This window comes from Gadus chalcogrammus, chromosome 6 (genome assembly GCF_026213295.1).
Source record: "Gadus chalcogrammus isolate NIFS_2021 chromosome 6, NIFS_Gcha_1.0, whole genome shotgun sequence".
Taxonomy (NCBI): Eukaryota; Metazoa; Chordata; class Actinopteri; order Gadiformes; family Gadidae; genus Gadus; species Gadus chalcogrammus.
In genome coordinates this window covers 5,279,314-5,296,027 of record NC_079417.1, presented here as the reverse complement: position 1 = coordinate 5,296,027, position 16,714 = coordinate 5,279,314, and the positions used below count along the sequence as shown (strand labels likewise).

Here is a 16,714-nt window from a genome sequence, read left to right as displayed (position 1 = left end):
AAATAAAAAGGTATAAGGAACGGTATGGGATTCAAGAGTATTCAATCAAATAAGTCAGAGCCTAGCGTAAAAAGACCTGAACAGTGCAAAATAATTCCACTTTAGAAGACCTGGGATCCCCCTGCGATGTGGGTCTGGTTGCAAAGTCATGCTGGGGTCACAGGAGCTGTTCACCTTCAATGCCTTCTTTTTCCTTTTCCTCTGGTGATGCTGGGGTAGGGGCGGGTTTAGGGGAGGTGTAATGTGACATTTCCCCTCTGCCCAGTGCTTTCATGAGGCTCCTTTATAGGGGGCCATAAAGATGAAATGTGTGGAGCGATTAGGGCTGTCTCTCAAGCACTGTCATAGAGCGCTCACTCCTAAATCAGCCCGGGGGGAGAGCGCTGAGGAAGGGATGGGGAAAGGGGTTTATGATCCCCACTTCTTGTCCTCTTGCCCTGAGACGAACGACCCCTTCAAAGGCACCTGCTTCACTGTCTTCTAAGCTCGGCCTATACTCAAAGAACTGCACAGACTCCCATGTGTATGTATGTACAAATACACACATGCACGCATGCATGCGCACACACACACACACACACATGGTTGTGTACACACACACAACAAGCATGCGAGCGCATGTGCACATGCACACATACAAACATGCAAGAGCAAATGCACACAGACACAGACACAGACACAGACACACACACACACACACACACACACACACACACACACACACACACACACACACACACACACAAACACATGCACACTCTAGACCCTTAAAATAGAACAGTCTATGATGATCCGGGAAAATCCGATCCATGTTGAAACGGACAATAAAGGCCTATGCTATAGTAAAAACGTCTGTCCAGCATCTGACTCGACTATGGGATGAAACAAAAAGTTCTAAGCCACCTTCCGTTCACCAGACCACAACACCACCCTCTACCCCTTCTCCTATAGATATTTGAATTTTGTGTATGCACCCATAGATGTAAAGACACAAAGTTTGCAAATCATATTCTCAAAGCATCTGGATGTGAGTTTCCACTGTAGTCCTCGTCTTAAAGGCTGGTGAAAGGACGAAAGAGGAGTTCAAAGACAACTTTCCACTTAGGAAACCCTGATCTGGATGTGTTACTTACTGCAGCACCTAAAGCAAGTGCCTGTATGGTTGTTGTGTTGGCTAGACTGAGGGCCACATTCTGTTTGTTTGCAGTCAAAGCCTAGTGGGTATTACGGTGTCAGGATCGTATAAAGGGATATTGCTGGTCTACCGATATGTATTTTGGTTACAATTGTTTTTAGCCTACGGCTTTGATCATTTCATTGAAATCATTTATTGGACAAATCATAGCCGTCTATGATGTGAAAAACGATAAGTCTGCAATGTTTGTTATTTTTACAAAGTCAAACTCCGTCTCGGTTAACCTCTGAAGAAGCTTTAAATAAATGGCCGAAATCAAAACAACAAAATAAAAGGATCGCAATTTCCTTTCTCCAGTTCACATCACGTTTTATTTGTGTTTTGCAGCAGCCCTTGATCTTTTGCGCACATCTCACTGAAATAAATTTTGTGACTTCCTAACTGGGCCAAGTAAAAACAAATCTGAACAAACGCCACATCAAAGCATTGTTTCCTTACAAGTTTACAACCGTGACTTGGAGAAATGTTTCAGAGGCTTTTTAAGGGGGGGGGGGGGGAGGAGACGTCCAGCTCGCTGCTATGGTTTGACTGTTTGGTCCAAGCCACTGTTCTGGAAGTCTCCGTCGGGGGCTGAACCCAGTCACGAACGCAGAGTGTGGCCGCAGAACCGATACACAAACTCCGACGGGCCATGCATGCAAACACTGACAGTCGCACATCGAGCGTGAATGACAAATAGATGGGGTTTCTCGGCGCCTGAGCTCGCCACCACCATGTCCCCCCGCTCCAAGCACCCCCCACTCCCACCGCCCCCAACCTCCCCTTCACCCATGACATTCCATCGGAGAAGAAACGGGAGAGATTTGCTCGTACAAACTCTTCCAAGCCTGGGCGCCTCAGTGTGATGACAAAGGCTAAAGGCTCAGCTAGGGGTGGCGTTAGTGGTGGTGTTGGTGCTGGTGCTGGTGGTGGTGGTGGAGGCAACCATGCTCAAACAATTCACAAGTGGATGCCTCCACGGTCCAATGTGTCTAAACACTTTCCACATCGACAGGGACCTCCTGCCTGCCTGTCGCCTTTTTTATTGCCCTGCTTTTGAATTATTCACCACAGAGACCCCCGGCTTTTGTCGCGGGTACTTGAGCCCCGCTGGGAATCATGAATCAACGTCAGCGTTCCAAAGGAGGCCTCTGGCACATCTGTGCAACCCCTCGGCGCGGGTTCGAGCAATTTGTTGTGTTGTGTATGAATCACCAGCCACAGGTTGTTCCCCATGCGGAGGTCACCCAGCGAATCATGATCCCTCGTCCCAGAAAGCAGGCTGCTGCGGTGTCTGGAGGGGTCTGTGTGTGTGGCATGTGTGTGGGTGTGTGTGGAGTGGACAGGCCCTACCTGCAGAAGTTGTGAGGGCCCAGGCCCCCCTCCCCGTTGGGGTACTTGAGGGTGTTGAAGGGGTGCTGGAAGGTCTCGTTCCAGAAGAGGCAGGGCTTCCCTCCCGACAGGCTCGTCTGGTTCTGGAAGCCTCTGTATTCGGCTCCGTTGGCGGTGAAGCACTCTGGAAACAAGGAGAACGAGAGGAAGAGATTTACAATCAAATGTAATGTCGGTGATAAAGCGCTTGAGGTCGATAAGGACTGAACGCTCTGGGCGCGGTTTTAAGCGGGCGGGTAATAGGCAGTGGTTAATGGAGCAGCTGAATGAATAGAAATCTGGTTTGACTTCACTGCTCCGGGATCGTTGCATTTGTATTATTGTAGGTTGTGTGTTCACAGTCAATAGGCCTTCGAGATGATTATATTTAGACTCAGCTTATGGTGTTAGAATCAGATGAATAATGTTGTAGGCCTGTTGTGGAGAGAGAGAGAGAGAGAGAGAGAGAGAGAGAGAGAGAGAGAGAGAGAGAGAGAGAGAGAGAGAGAGAGAGAGAGTGAGAGAGTGAGTGAGTGAGAGTGAGAGAGAGAGAGAGAAAGAGAGAGAGAGAGCAAGAGACAGAGAGAGAGAGCGAGAGCAAGAGAGCGAGAGCAAGAGAGAGAGAGAGAGAGAGAGAGAGAGAGAGAGAGAGAGAGAGAGAGAGAGAGAGGGGGGCGATAAAGCATAAATCCCAAGGTTAACAATAGTTGACTTTACTTTTCCTCTCTGGGACAGTTTAAGAGCGTGTGATGAGAGCCAGAGGGGCCATCACTGATCTGCGTCCCGGGGGGGGACGCCCATTAAGACTAATCCAACTGCCTTGACTCACTTCCTGCCATAATTACATCAACCTGGAATAATATCAATTTCTGTTTGATAGACTGCTGTCATCATGATTACTCAGCGTGCAGGTGCTTGTTATTTCAACAGCCAATCACATGGTCTTCTGCGCCAGGGGAAACTGAGGGAGGGTTCAGAGGAAAGTAGATTTATTTCAACAAGGGCTTGTTGATCAAAAAACGAGATTGATGTGTTTTGACATCGTGTGAAGTGAAGGCTGCTGTCCATAAGTCATTAGGAAAAGTCGTTTTACCGTGTTTTATCGTAGGAAAAATCGGATAATAACACTTAGAATCTAAATAAAAGTCTTTCCGTTTTGGCTGGTCGCGCCGGGCCTTGTTGTTAACATGCTGTTAGCCAATCACAGGTCCTTTTCATTACTGGCTCCATTCACAATGAGCTCATTCCTTGCAATGGGACTGCCATTGGGGTCTTTAGGAGCTAGACTGATTTACCGCGACAAGAGTTTCCACATTTGCTCGGAATCATCTTCCTCTGCCGTCATGTTATTTTGTCCCCCGCTGTCCTGTGTTCCCCGCGCAGGCCATCCCATCACATGTCATCCCTCTTTAAACTCTGCTCTTCCTCTGACAAGTGGAGAAAGGGAAGCATTCAGGCCAAACTGCTTCTCCAGCGTATAGCGAATAAAACACATTTGATTTACCGCATTCTTTTCAATACATGCTTTTGTGTTCACATACAGTGAAAGTCCAGTACGTTGCCGATCCTGCTGTAAAAATAATTTTCTCCTACAATGCCAAAACAATAAACTATTGGTTCAACTACATCCCCTTCCATTACTGCAGTTGTATTATATTCCGCAGAATGTTTCATCCTTCTTATTAGAAATCGAATGAAAGAATTCCATTTCATTTAATCACATTGAATCACGGTGGCCAAGTAATGTATCGTCCAAGTGGGTAACGTAAGTATGCATTAAATAAAATAGATACATAAACCCAATAAATCACAAAAGAATCCCCTTCGCTTCCTATCCAAACCCCCGCACACACGCACACACACACACACGCACATATTTCCTCAGCGCCGTCTGATGACAAATTAAAAGTAGCTTTTAATTAAAGTTGCTTCAGTCTCTTTTTGTTCCAGGGTTGATTCATCATTCGGCTGACAGCGGATCACCCGCAGAAAGCGTCAGGCCTGTAATTATGCACTTTATATTACTCATATTGGCTCTCCGTTGTCTCCTCTCCATGATATTAATTAATTTGGCCGCGGCACACAAAAGAATCTGACGCCATCTCTTCATGAAACCACCTGAGTGTCGATCGAGTGGAACATGAGACCTAGCGACAAGGAGGCTTCAGAAGGGCCAAATTGTCTGTGTGTGTTTGCATGCGGGTGTGTTCAATAAAAGACCTGTCATACACAAATCTGACAGACAAATGGCTGCATGACAGGTGTTTGTGGTGTGTGTGTGTGTGTGTGTGTGTGTGTGTGTGTGTGTGTGTGTGTGTGTGTGTGTGTGTGTGTGTGTGTGTGTGTGTGTGTGTGTGTGTGTGTGTGTGTGTGTGTGTGTGTGTGTGTGTGCGAATGTGTGTAAATGTGCCTGCATGTAAATTGTTGTGCGTGTGTAAGTGTGTTTGTGTGTGTGTGTGTGTGTGGGGGGGGGGGGGGGGTTGTGTGTGTGTGTGTGTTAGAGAGTTAAATGGCAATAGACCAATTTGAGACACCGAGACATATATTACAGATTTCCAACGCGACTTGCAGAGGGTGATGTTTAACTCATCGCCATGGAAACATGTCTTCTTATAAAAATACTCACAAAAATGGATTCTCGAGTTCCCAGTTTCACAAGAGAACTGGATCCCACGCGGGGATGTTTTTTGATGGCCCTTATTTATTATGACACATTATTCATGTTTTTTTTTAAGTGTGCGTTGTTAGGGCCCCTGTTCCGTTGACGTGTTCGGTTGACATGTTCCAGTCACATGTTCCGTTCCGGAGTGCGTCTGTCCGACTGCGACGGAGACACCGCTCCCGGGAGGAGGAGACGACGATCACGACTCACTTTCCCTCCCAAAGTAATCAGGGCTGAGCCCGGCCCCGTCGCCCCAGATTACATCACACGGTGCGACGGACTGCATCCCCAATGAGCTCACGTCCTTCAGACACCGACCCTCGCCAGAGCCACGCTGGGCCGGGCCGCGGCTGATGGTTGTGGAGAGATCGTGAAACGTATTGAAGAGGACACACCAAAGAGAAACGCAAAAGAAAAAACGCAAACATTTAAAATCAGAACTTAACGACTTTGTGAACGTCCCCCCTGCCTCTCGTTTAAGAGCGTGGGTCGGGTGGGTGGGGGTAGTTTTCGTTTTCTTTCCTGGGGGGACGGCAGTCATCTGGCCCTGCTGCGGCGGGCGGGCGGCCGCCCGGCGGTAGCCTTCCAGGACGAGATGGTAAACACGGCGACGGTTCCGCAGCCACCGGAGCAGCAGAGGGGGGGGGGGGGGGGGGGCTGAGGTGAGGTTTGAGTGTGTGGAGGGAGGGGGGAGGGGGTCGGCGAGAGAGCAATGCGGTGGGCGGGTTGATGTGGTTCCAGGGCACCGTTGGGGAGAAGGGGAAGCAGCGGAACCGCACGGCGCTCCGAGATATGGGAGGAGGACATCGTAAAAAAAAAAAAAAAAAAAATGAAATAAATAAATGGATGAAAGACAAATGGATGGAGTTGGACGGAGGGGGACCCTGCGGTCCGGGGGCCTGCAACATCCGTCAAGAGTACCACGTGCACGCCCGTAATGAGCCAGGCGCATCCGTGCACACACACACATCCACACACACACACAGACACACAAGAAATAACACATACACACACACACAGACACACACACACACCAGAAGCTGTCGTGGTTTGTGGGGTGCTCTCCCCCTCCCCCCCCCCCCCCCCTCTCATGGTCACTGGGAGACGGTCGCACCCTGGGCACGTGGGGGGGGGGGGGGGGGGGGGGGTGGTGCCGGGGCTTTCTTGTGGTCTCATCGCAGGCGCTGATGGGAACCAGAGCTGCGGTATTAAAGACTGCCAGCAGAAGTAGAAGGGGGAAAACACACAGTCCTTCCCTTATAAAGCAGACGCAGACCCACAAATAGAAAGAGTCCGGGAAAAAGAGGTGGAGGAGGAGGAGGAGGAGGAGGAGGAGGAGGAGGAGGAGGAGGAGGGATAGGATTGGAGTGGCGAGGGGGGGGGGGGGAGGGAGGTGACTTGCCCTGGACTGCTGCCACAAAATACTGCACCACCCCTGCAACCCTAAAGAGGGAACCATACATACCCATACCCCCACACACACACACACACACACACACATGTACATCCACATGCAAACACACACGTACACAAAACACACCCACACACACATGCACGCATTCACACATGCATGCTCGGACACGCGTGCACTCAGCCCCTCACACGGACGTGCACACTGACGCTCTACACACACAATATGGGCACACACTCGGCCCTGTCATTATGTTTGCAGGGGTCTCTGCCTAATGATTTGTGAATGAGGTGGGCAGGCCAGAACTACAAACAGCGGTGGTGGTGAGGGTATAGGGTTGATGAAGAGGCAGACCGGGTGGGTAGGTGGGTGGGGAAGTGGGGGAGGGGGGGGGGGGGGGGAGTCAATACTAAAAGTTAGTTCAACTGCAACACACGGATGCCGACAGACTGCGCTGCACCGCCCCTTTCGGAGTGTTCCTCTGCGTTGTCACGCCAAGCGCATGCGTAAACTGCGTATGTGTTGTGTCGGCTACGCCAGGGTTGAAAAGCGATGCTAATTACAGACGGCTGCTGCCTCGTCGAGGGCTGACATAAAGAGCTTCCTTCCATCTTTATTATACGCTTGGAGCTCATGGGACGGCCTCGCGGGCTTGCCGCATGAGTAATAATATAATGGCATTACACAGAAGGAGGCCATTGTAGGAGGGAAGTGCTGGTGTAATCTACATGACCACGCTCACACTCGTACTGTTGGCTCACTTCAGCGTAACCCACGGACTGGCCTTTAACGTGTTACAAACCAGGAACTCGGAAAGTTCTAAAAATAAAAAAAATTAAGTATTGCAGGGAAGTTCGGATGTGATGACTGTATGACTTATTGTTAACAAAAAAAAAAAGGAGCCATATTGGATTTCAGTTCCTGGAAAAGAACGATATCCCAAAAGCAATAGTGGTAATTGTGTCAAGGGGACAGCCTGGCGATAATGTGGCCAAGTCGACAGTACCAGACCACACCAGAGGGGGCACTGCTTCCCCACATGCCCGCCATAATCCAAACCCACATAAAACGAGCTGTCGGACTATGAGTGGGAGGGACGGGGGCTACGGGGGGAGCAGTATAGTTGGATCAGGGGGGGGGGGGGGGGGGGGGCGAGGGGCGGATGAGTGGTTCAAAAGGCTGTCAGTCATGCTTTCATTATCACCAATCACTCTCAAGGAAGGAGCGGTTTGAATCACATCGCCCGTACGTAATGTCATCAAATTCTGGCATGTCTCCTCTCTCTCTACTTCGTCGCCGAGTAGCTCTCCTCTCGTTCTGTAAGCAAAAGACATTCGTTGCTCTTAAGCCTCCGTACTCCAGGGAAAGTCAATGAAAGGGCACACCCCGAAGGAAAAGAAGAAACATGTGATTCTCCATGAGTAGGAGAGAGGGAAACCTCCCTAAGAATGACATCAACAGCGGTTAGCATTTAACCAGCGCTGCTTTCCAATTACTCCAGCCGTTTGATGCTTTTGTCATCGCTCGTGGCCCCAGATAACTGGAGCCATAAACTTAGGTCCCATTCATTCCCTAAAATAGCTTAAACAAGAACCACCACTACTATGGCTTCTCGGGGGCACAACCGTGCCAACCTCCAAAGTAAAAGCCCCCTCCGGTCCAGCACCGCGGTAGCCACAGACCTACCAGGACCCTTGCCAAAGCGACTGGCTTATAGACCCAATAAAACAGAGCTGCATCTCATTCCCGTGCAGCCCCTATTATCTCGGCCTGTAATGGAAATAGCCTAATGTAGGTCCAGAACCTCAAGCCAAATATGGGATCAACGCCGCCACCAAGAAAATAAAGAAAATGCTCTCCTGTGTTTGACGTCTTATTTCTTCCAGCAATTTAAAAGCAGGAAAGGTTTTGCCTCCACTCACTCCACTGCCAAGCGTCTCGTCCTGATATACACGACGGACTATCTGTCAGCTGACAGATCCGACATCCACCTTGTCCGTGTTTCCCAAGAAGAAGGGGAAGGAACCCCTTGATAAGATTTGACAGCCAGAGGACACTTATGTTTGGGGGCGGGTGGGGTTTAGGGAGGAGAGAGAGGCGATTCTGAGCTCAAAGCAGCGGTTCAGCACGTGAATAACTGAAAGACACCCCGGGGATTGAGAGCAGCGGCCAGGCTGACAGGGCACAGGCCCCGGCTGGTGTCCCAATCTGTTACGACTCAGACCGACCGTACTGATGCACGGCGGCCATCTTGCCCCGGTGGAGCGGGGCCAACCGCTCTGCACTTGATTAAGAGCTGCTTCACCTCCAACGCCGTCCTGGTCTCCTCTGCTTATCCACACACACACACACACACACACACACACACGCACACACACGCTTATGCATGTGTTCACACACAAATTGGCACGCACAAGACCACACTTGCACACACATCTTCATTCAAACACATGTGTCACACACATTCAAACACATGCACAAACACACACACACACAGACACAGACATACAGACACACAGTCCCACCGCTCCATAAAGACTCAGACAGGGTTATAGGGTTAAACAAATAGAGAGGGGAAATCTCACGCACATTCAGCACACGCCACTGAGCTCACGCTAAACCAACTCTGACACCGAGGTAAACACGACACACCGCGCAGGGCCAGGGGGAGGCGGGAAGGGTGTGTGGGAGGGAGGGGGAGCAGGGGGAGTTACAATCAGTCTCCCCCAAGAAGACATACAGGAGAAGAAGACAAAGTGGGGACGAATGGAGGGGTGCTTTGTCGGAGAGAAAACGGAAAACGGGCATGTTTTACTTGTTTTACTACTTTTTATCAAAAGTGCGACAAAAGACACAAAATTAGAAAACTGTAAAGACATCGGTCGGCCGGGGTTGCCTCACACTACTGTTAAGGCACAGGGGCCGACACAACCCACCCGGCCCCGGACAGCAACAGCAAAACACAAAAAAACTCCAACCGCACCAGTGGCAATGGGGACACCAGCACTGGGGGGACGGTTCCATCCTCAGAGGCTCCCCGGTGCAGCTGTGTGACAGGCCTCCACGCAATCACACAAACAACCGACGTGGGATTAAAGGAGAGCTGGTGGTGGTGGTGGTGGTGGTGGTGGTGGTGGTGGTGGTGGTGGAGGGAGGTGGGGGGGGATGGTGCACCAATGTGCAACAGACATCCCAGTTGGTGCCAGACCTGACAACATGGGGCCTTTTGGGCCACAGTTTTCTATTTATTTGTTCCTCCAGTGTCTGAACAGGGTAAAACGATAGCCCTGTTAACCATGGTGCACTCTGATGCTCCCTGACGCGGCGGCAAACCATGCATCAAGTCTAGTTATGGCTCCTGTTCCCTCCTGTCCCTCTCTCTACCTCTCCAACCCCCCCCCCCCCCCCCCCCATTTGTTCTTCCTCATAGCTACACACCCCACCCGCCCACACACACACACACGAACGGACAGACAAACAAGGCAATCAGTAATAGGCACGAATATCTAGCAGCATAAACGCAACCACTGCACAGCCCCCATCCCGGCCCCCTGAACTTACAGTATGAAAGAAAAGGAGGCAATCTGCATCCGTCGAGAAGTTCCGGTGTTTTAAAATAGATCCAATGAGGGTGCAAGAACAGAGGCAACCCCACTGACTAACCCCGTAAATGCGCACGTGCACACGCACGCACGCACAAGCTTGCATGCGCGCACGTACAGAAGGCCCTTTGTACCACCGGTCATTCTCACCCGCGAATCACTTTACTGTAATTAGTGTGTGGATGTGTGCCCAGTATGCACTAAACCGTGCGCGTGTGTGTGTGCGTTTGTGTGTGCGCACCCTTCTGTGTTTTATAGCAGTAGCCCACATTCTATTGCGTGTGACAATCACCCTCTAATCTGTGGCCCTAAGAATAGCGTGGTCTCTGAAGGAGGAAGTTCCGTCTTCAGACAGAACCGACACAACACATCCAGTATGCAGGCTGCCATCGAGGGTACAAACAACCTCGGCCATGTTTATCGCTCACAGACGCGATTCATTGGAACGCTACTTATGCGTAAGATATTCGGTCTCCATTTCACGGCTCCATTGTATATCTCCGAACGTTCAGTTCAATGTGTCCCCCCCCCCCCACCAAGGGAACACTCAGTTGAACAGACCATTTGAACAGCTCTTTAATTTCAGACCGTACACAAAAGGTGGACCAAAGAAACGCTACCCGTGAGGCACTGGCCGTTCAGTTCTTTGTGAGCCGGTCCTTTGCCCTTGTTTTCCGTTTGGCTCAATGCCAAAAGGTTGTCATTGTCTCAACTGAAACACAGCAAACATAACTGCCATCGGTGATGGCTACAGATAAGAGTTATTCAAACCTACGGACGTGTTGATGGCGTCATGACTGCCGCTAGCAAACCGCAAAATAATTGGAAGTCAGACTCAGAACTGCCATTACGCAATAATACCAATATTATCATTCTATGATAGGCAATAAGATAACCCCCAACACCCATACCAGCATGTGTGTGTGTATTCTTTTTTCCCCCTTCCTTGAGTCTCGAGTGACAACCATCGAGTGTGGTGACACAGCCCAGACACGGTCCCCCCGGCATTCCCTGTCAAACCGTGTTAAGCGAACATCAAAGCATAGACGTCGGAGCCAACACACCTCGGAAAGATCTGAACCATGCAAAATTATCAGAGAGAAAGAGAGAGAGGGAGCAGGACGGGGGTGGGGGTCATTATGAGACACCTGTTTTCTATCTTTCTGTTTGTGTTCAGGTTAGCTGGCATGTGAGGAATGTTAATTATATGGGATTTTGGTTCCTAAAAGGACTGTCCCTCCGTCCGTCCGTCCGTCCGTCCGCAGTGTTCCGTGGACATGTGTGCGGAGACCAGATCGTCCACCAGCAACACCAGCACCATCCTCCCAACAGAAATGATTCTCTCTCTCTCTCTCTCTCTCTCTGGGGTCTTTCCTGATTATAGGGTCTGCAGAAGAAGAGTAGTGACGAAGGTAAGTAAAGGTTTGGGATAAGCAGTGGTCACGGATTGATATCTGTGTCATTGTCTTGAGCTTTTTTTTTCTTAAAGTTCAGACTGGAATGATTAATTATAGGTAAATACATTCAATAAATGGTTGGCAGGTTAATACTTTTTAGATAATTTAATTTCTTCTTCAGAATGTCATTAGATGGGCGTGTAGCCCTATTATCTGAGCCTTATTATTATGATGAGTTAATTAAGTCAATTTCAGTTCATTCATTACATAATCACCCTTCAAGCCGGATGACTGTTATGAGGCATGTTTGATATATTGACGGCCTACATTTCTGCTTGTCCCCTAGAGCACACCAATATTTTACTCTTGTGGTTCAGCAAATTATTTGCATGAAGATTTAGAAACGTACAAGACTCTGCCTGTTTACAGTGAGGGGGGGGGGGGGGAGTGTCTTTGTTAGGTCTGATTGGATCCATGTGTCCTCAGTGTTAAATAAATGGTGAGGTAAATGGAATGGGTCCTATATATGTTTCGTTGCATAAACAATGATCATATTTTTCTGTTTTAGTAAACAAATGCAGTTCTTTAAACAGTTTTCCTTAATCATGCTTTTCGGGTATGCAGTTTAGCTGTTGTGGTTATTATCAGCCTCTGAAACCAGCAAATGATCAGTTCCAGATTTGATTGATCATAACAAAACTTATTTGGAAACATCCAAAGGAACCTATTAAACTCTAATCTGAACCCAAGGGAATGGGTTGAACTGTTATCCAAGACATCTCCATGTTTTGTTTCCCTGTAGAATTCTAAATCGTTGTAAGGAGATTCACAACTTGCTTGTATTTTCTGGCTTCATGATGAGAGGATGTGTATCATATTTGACTTTGGTCCAGGCCATACCCTTAAAGGTAAAATAAAAACGAAATAATACGTAGAATCACTGCGTTGCAGCACCCCAATCGCTAATAGCTTTTTTGATGAGATATATAATGGCTCAAAGTGCTTGCTGCCAACTTGGCTTAATATCTTGAAAGGTCTAGCTAATGCTCTGAGCCACATGTGCCCAGGAGAAAAGTCACTGGAATTGACCGTCAATGTACTTTCCCCCCCGCCTCTGGTCCAGGGTGGACTAGACCATGACGAAGGGAATCAGACGTGGGGATCTGGGGTGATCACAGGGAGCCGTAATGACTTCTTTTAACAGCAAAGCTGAACCAACGTTTTCTCCAGCAGTGCTTCAACAGGCCCCATGTGCGGATCACAAAAATGCCTCCATCTGCATCCAATGAACAGTGTAGCGTGCTTTGGTGAGAGGCAGGCCTCGTAAGAGAGGTTCCACGGATGGTTTTGTTTGGTTCTCAAACTACAGATGGGAGGTACCTGCCCTGGTCCTTCGGCATTCCTAGGTGCGTTTAGGTTTCTTAAACTTTTAATCCAATTTCATGGCCGAGAAAAGACCTGTTTCTGCGGTTACACCGCAATTAAGACATTTGACCTCCAAATCCTTCCACAGTAGATCCTCTTAATTCTTTGCCCGGTTTTGCCGCGGTTTGGATATCTATCACAAAGATAGATGTTCATCCTGATGTCTAGATTGCGTTCATTGTGGTTTCTTGAGGAGGCGGGGGACTCTAACATGCTGAAAACTCCTTTTGATTGTTTCCCCTGATTGACCGGGTCAGCGAGGGAGCAGGGAACACATTACCACTGTATTAAATAACTAATTGTCGGGGGGATACACTGCATCAGAACTTAGTCCCCAGGACAAAATAACAATGTCACAAAGGGCTGATAAAGAGAGGGGACCAAAGTGTTCCCTATTCAGACCCCTTTTAAAACCCCTCCTAGTCTCCAGTTCCTCAGCTTGTCTGTGAAAGCGATCCTTTTACACTGTGGTCCTGGGAAGAGCTGGGAAGAGCTCAGTGGTCCTGGGAACCAGATGGCTCTGGTAAAAGACAGGGAGGCATCCCACTGCCCTGCCTGGGAGAAGGGATCCATTACTGGGAGTCCATTGACGGCCAGCAGATAGTGTTTCATGGCACCGGCCGAGTGTGACTGCTCCCCCTAACCCTTCATCACCATTCTATCACGGAGCCCGCATGGATGTCTTGTAGCTGTAGGGGCCGGTGCCACGTAGGCTGCTGCGGGCCCAGCAAGTTTGATTTGGCCTCAGGGATTCTGCATTCACCTAGGGCACATGAGAGACAACCAACTCAGGGCCTCCCTGCGACTTGAGTTTCATACCTTTTGAGTACCAGGCCTCTTTCAAAGAGCATCGTGTTGCAGTGGCCATCACTGGCTCCAGCGCTTCTCGGGACAATTGCTTGTTTGTGAGTTGTGCAGCCGAGGCGTTTCCCTGCAGTACATCATGAGTAGGATTTCTCTGAGCTACTGAGGAGGATCTGGCCCTTACAGTCGGTCCACTACATATTAGTTTGAGCTACTTATTTAAGATTTGTGTGCGTCCCCTCGCAACCTGCTTTAATAAAACATTTTCCATTGTTATGGCTTACGAACGTATAGCCCAGAGTCTCTCCATGCTGACTTGTACTCTGGGGCAGGTCCACTTAGTGGTCCTCTTTCTTGGTCTCGGCAGATTGGTCAGTGCACGCAAACATATCTTGTAGTGTACGCAGTCAAAGGGGACAATTTCCCTGCCCAGCCACAAACTGTTTATAGCCAAACACAAAAGCCCTTCGACACAGCATTTTGAGTGAGTCTCCTCGTTTTTATTTTTATTATTTTAGGGGGGGTTTGCCATCCCTCTCTTCAGCATGAGAGCACTGACCTCAATGGCCAAAGACCAATCATAACTGGGATTATAAAAAGAAGCAGAGCATGCCGGACAGGTCACAGTGGCTCTTCACTATCCCACCGTCGGGTTGTTGGTTATGCTTCTGGCAAACTCAAAACAGCCCGCCACAAAAATATATGGTTGCTCTGAATCTCAGCCACAGGATGTTTCCGGAAAACAACTCACTTGTCAATGTTTCCGACATTTACCATTCAAATACAGGATACCCACTTAAATGAAGTTAATAACATGTTAGGTTTTCATTAATACATTTGTTCAGAAGACATTGGTTTCAGGCTAGCCATCGAAATGCATTTTATATTTCAGAAATGCATTTCGGTGGGTAGTGGGAGGTCAGCATGGCTGTTGTTATAATAAATACGCCTGAGGCCTAAAACATTTTGTTCCAACTCATTACAGTAACAATGCAAAACACAGATAGCAGGCTCTGCCCCCCTCGGGTTCGTTGCGGTTATTATAGAATTCAATTTTCGATGAATTAAATTGGGTTAAGATAATGACGGTCAATTGTTTGTGAGTTAATAGAATTCGGAAACGAAAACAAGGGCCCTGAAGTCTGTTCCAGTTGATGGCGCCCAATTGCTGCAGTACATACTGCTAAGGCAGAGATTGTGTCGTTGGGCTAAAACTAGAGTGGGTATCCTGAAGCATAAGTTTAGGAAGGAAGGTGCAGGAAATAAATGTCAAGCATAATCATATTATGCTTGGCATTTATTGGACCCCAGATTGTACAAGTAAACGACAGAAAGATGGACTCACATTGCCCTTTTGAAAAGCAAAACTGTCTCCGCTCATTCAGAAAACACACAAGACCCAACAACCACAGTTTTGGCTAACCTATGGTCCAAGAACTGTGTCAGTCCTCCTCGACCCTAAGTGTTGTTTATCCTCGTCATGCTTTGCGAATGGCCTTCTTGACATCCGTTGCGCGGCCTTCTGAAAAAGCGCGAGAGAGGCATTCATTTGACAGTGTAATTCCATGTAGTTTAACTGGGGTTGCATTCAACATTCAGGCACAAACTGACAAACCTAACCAGACAGCACAATGTTTAGGGACGTCGTCACTCGTCACATTATCTCACAAAAATTCCGGCGATGTTTTACATAACCACCCCGTGTGCCGCCGGCACCCTACAACGCCACCACATGCCACATGCCACTCGTGTACTTGTCTGGCAGGGGCTGCTTTGCATTCTGGGATGACCAACTGCCAGGGCAGGTGCCTGATTTGCAAGATGTGATGTAAACAAAACCAGTTAGAAAGAGAGAAAATGAGATGGATGTGGAAAAGGAGGCAGAGAGAGATGGATGAAGAGAGAGAGGCTGAGAGAGAGAGCAAGAGCAAGAACGAGAGAGAGAGAGAGAGAGAGAGAGAGAGAGAGAGAGAGAGAGAGAGAGAGCGAGAGCGAGAGAGAGAGAGCGAGAGCGAGAGCGAGAGCGAGAGAGAGAGAGAGAGAGAGAGAGAGCGAGAGAGAGAGAGAGAGAGAGAGCTTAAAGGTTCAACCCTTAACAATGGGTGACCTAGTGGCATCCTTGACAAACCCTCGACACTGTGCCCCTTAACATGCCGTACCTTACTCATGAAAAGAGCGCGACACAGGGAGCTAGAGAGAGGAGGCGGAAAGAGAGAGACACACAAAGAGACAGATAGAGACAGGTGCCTTGATCAAACACATTTAAGCCCTCTGAAATCCTTTGAGGAACATGACAGGATGAAAATCAGAGTGGCACAGTAATAACCACTATTGTATTCAATAATAAGCGGGTCTGTTTCTCCGTCCCACTGGCTGGCTGGTGTTCTGGGCGGTCCGAGAGCCTGGTGGGCACGGGGCGACTGGGGCGTCTCCCACAACACGACCTTCCTTCCTGGGGCGCCTCCCTGAGGTCAAATGATGACGCAGAACCGCTGGACGCGGACTAAAGGGACCTCTTCTCCTGTTACCGAGGGCCAGCCAAATACAACATTTTCTGTCGAGCGAAACAAGAGTATTCCTGAAAAGTTTGGCCCGTCTTCGCAAGTCCGAACATGCACAGCGTGGGGAGCGCAGGACGGTGTTGAGGAGCGCATGAGTGTAATTTTGAGATTCTCCTGTATTTGGGTTCATAACCATAGCTGTATGACTAGCTGTATGAAGTGTACACAAGGTTGTCACGCTTACTTGAACAGTGCGGTTCACCGACATTCATGTTGAAAAGGTGCAGAAAGAGATGTTTGGCTTTAGGCCCATGTTTTTGTCATTGCATTGGCCAAAACATATCTGGATGTGCTTGATTGCATAATG

The 16,714-nt window shown here is 48.8% G+C and overlaps 1 protein-coding gene across 1 annotated transcript in view; it reads right to left on the bottom strand.

Moving 5' to 3' along the window:
• Positions 1–16,714, bottom strand: part of kremen1 (kringle containing transmembrane protein 1) — a 35,808-nt gene that overhangs the window by 13,475 nt on the left and 5,619 nt on the right. Inside the window, exons 2-3 of the mRNA XM_056592030.1 lie at positions 2,528–2,690; positions 2,139–2,148 (exon numbers count right to left, since the gene is read on the bottom strand). Coding sequence (XP_056448005.1) covers positions 2,139–2,148; positions 2,528–2,690 — 173 coding nt within the window. The remainder of the gene's footprint in view (positions 1–2,138; positions 2,149–2,527; positions 2,691–16,714) is intronic.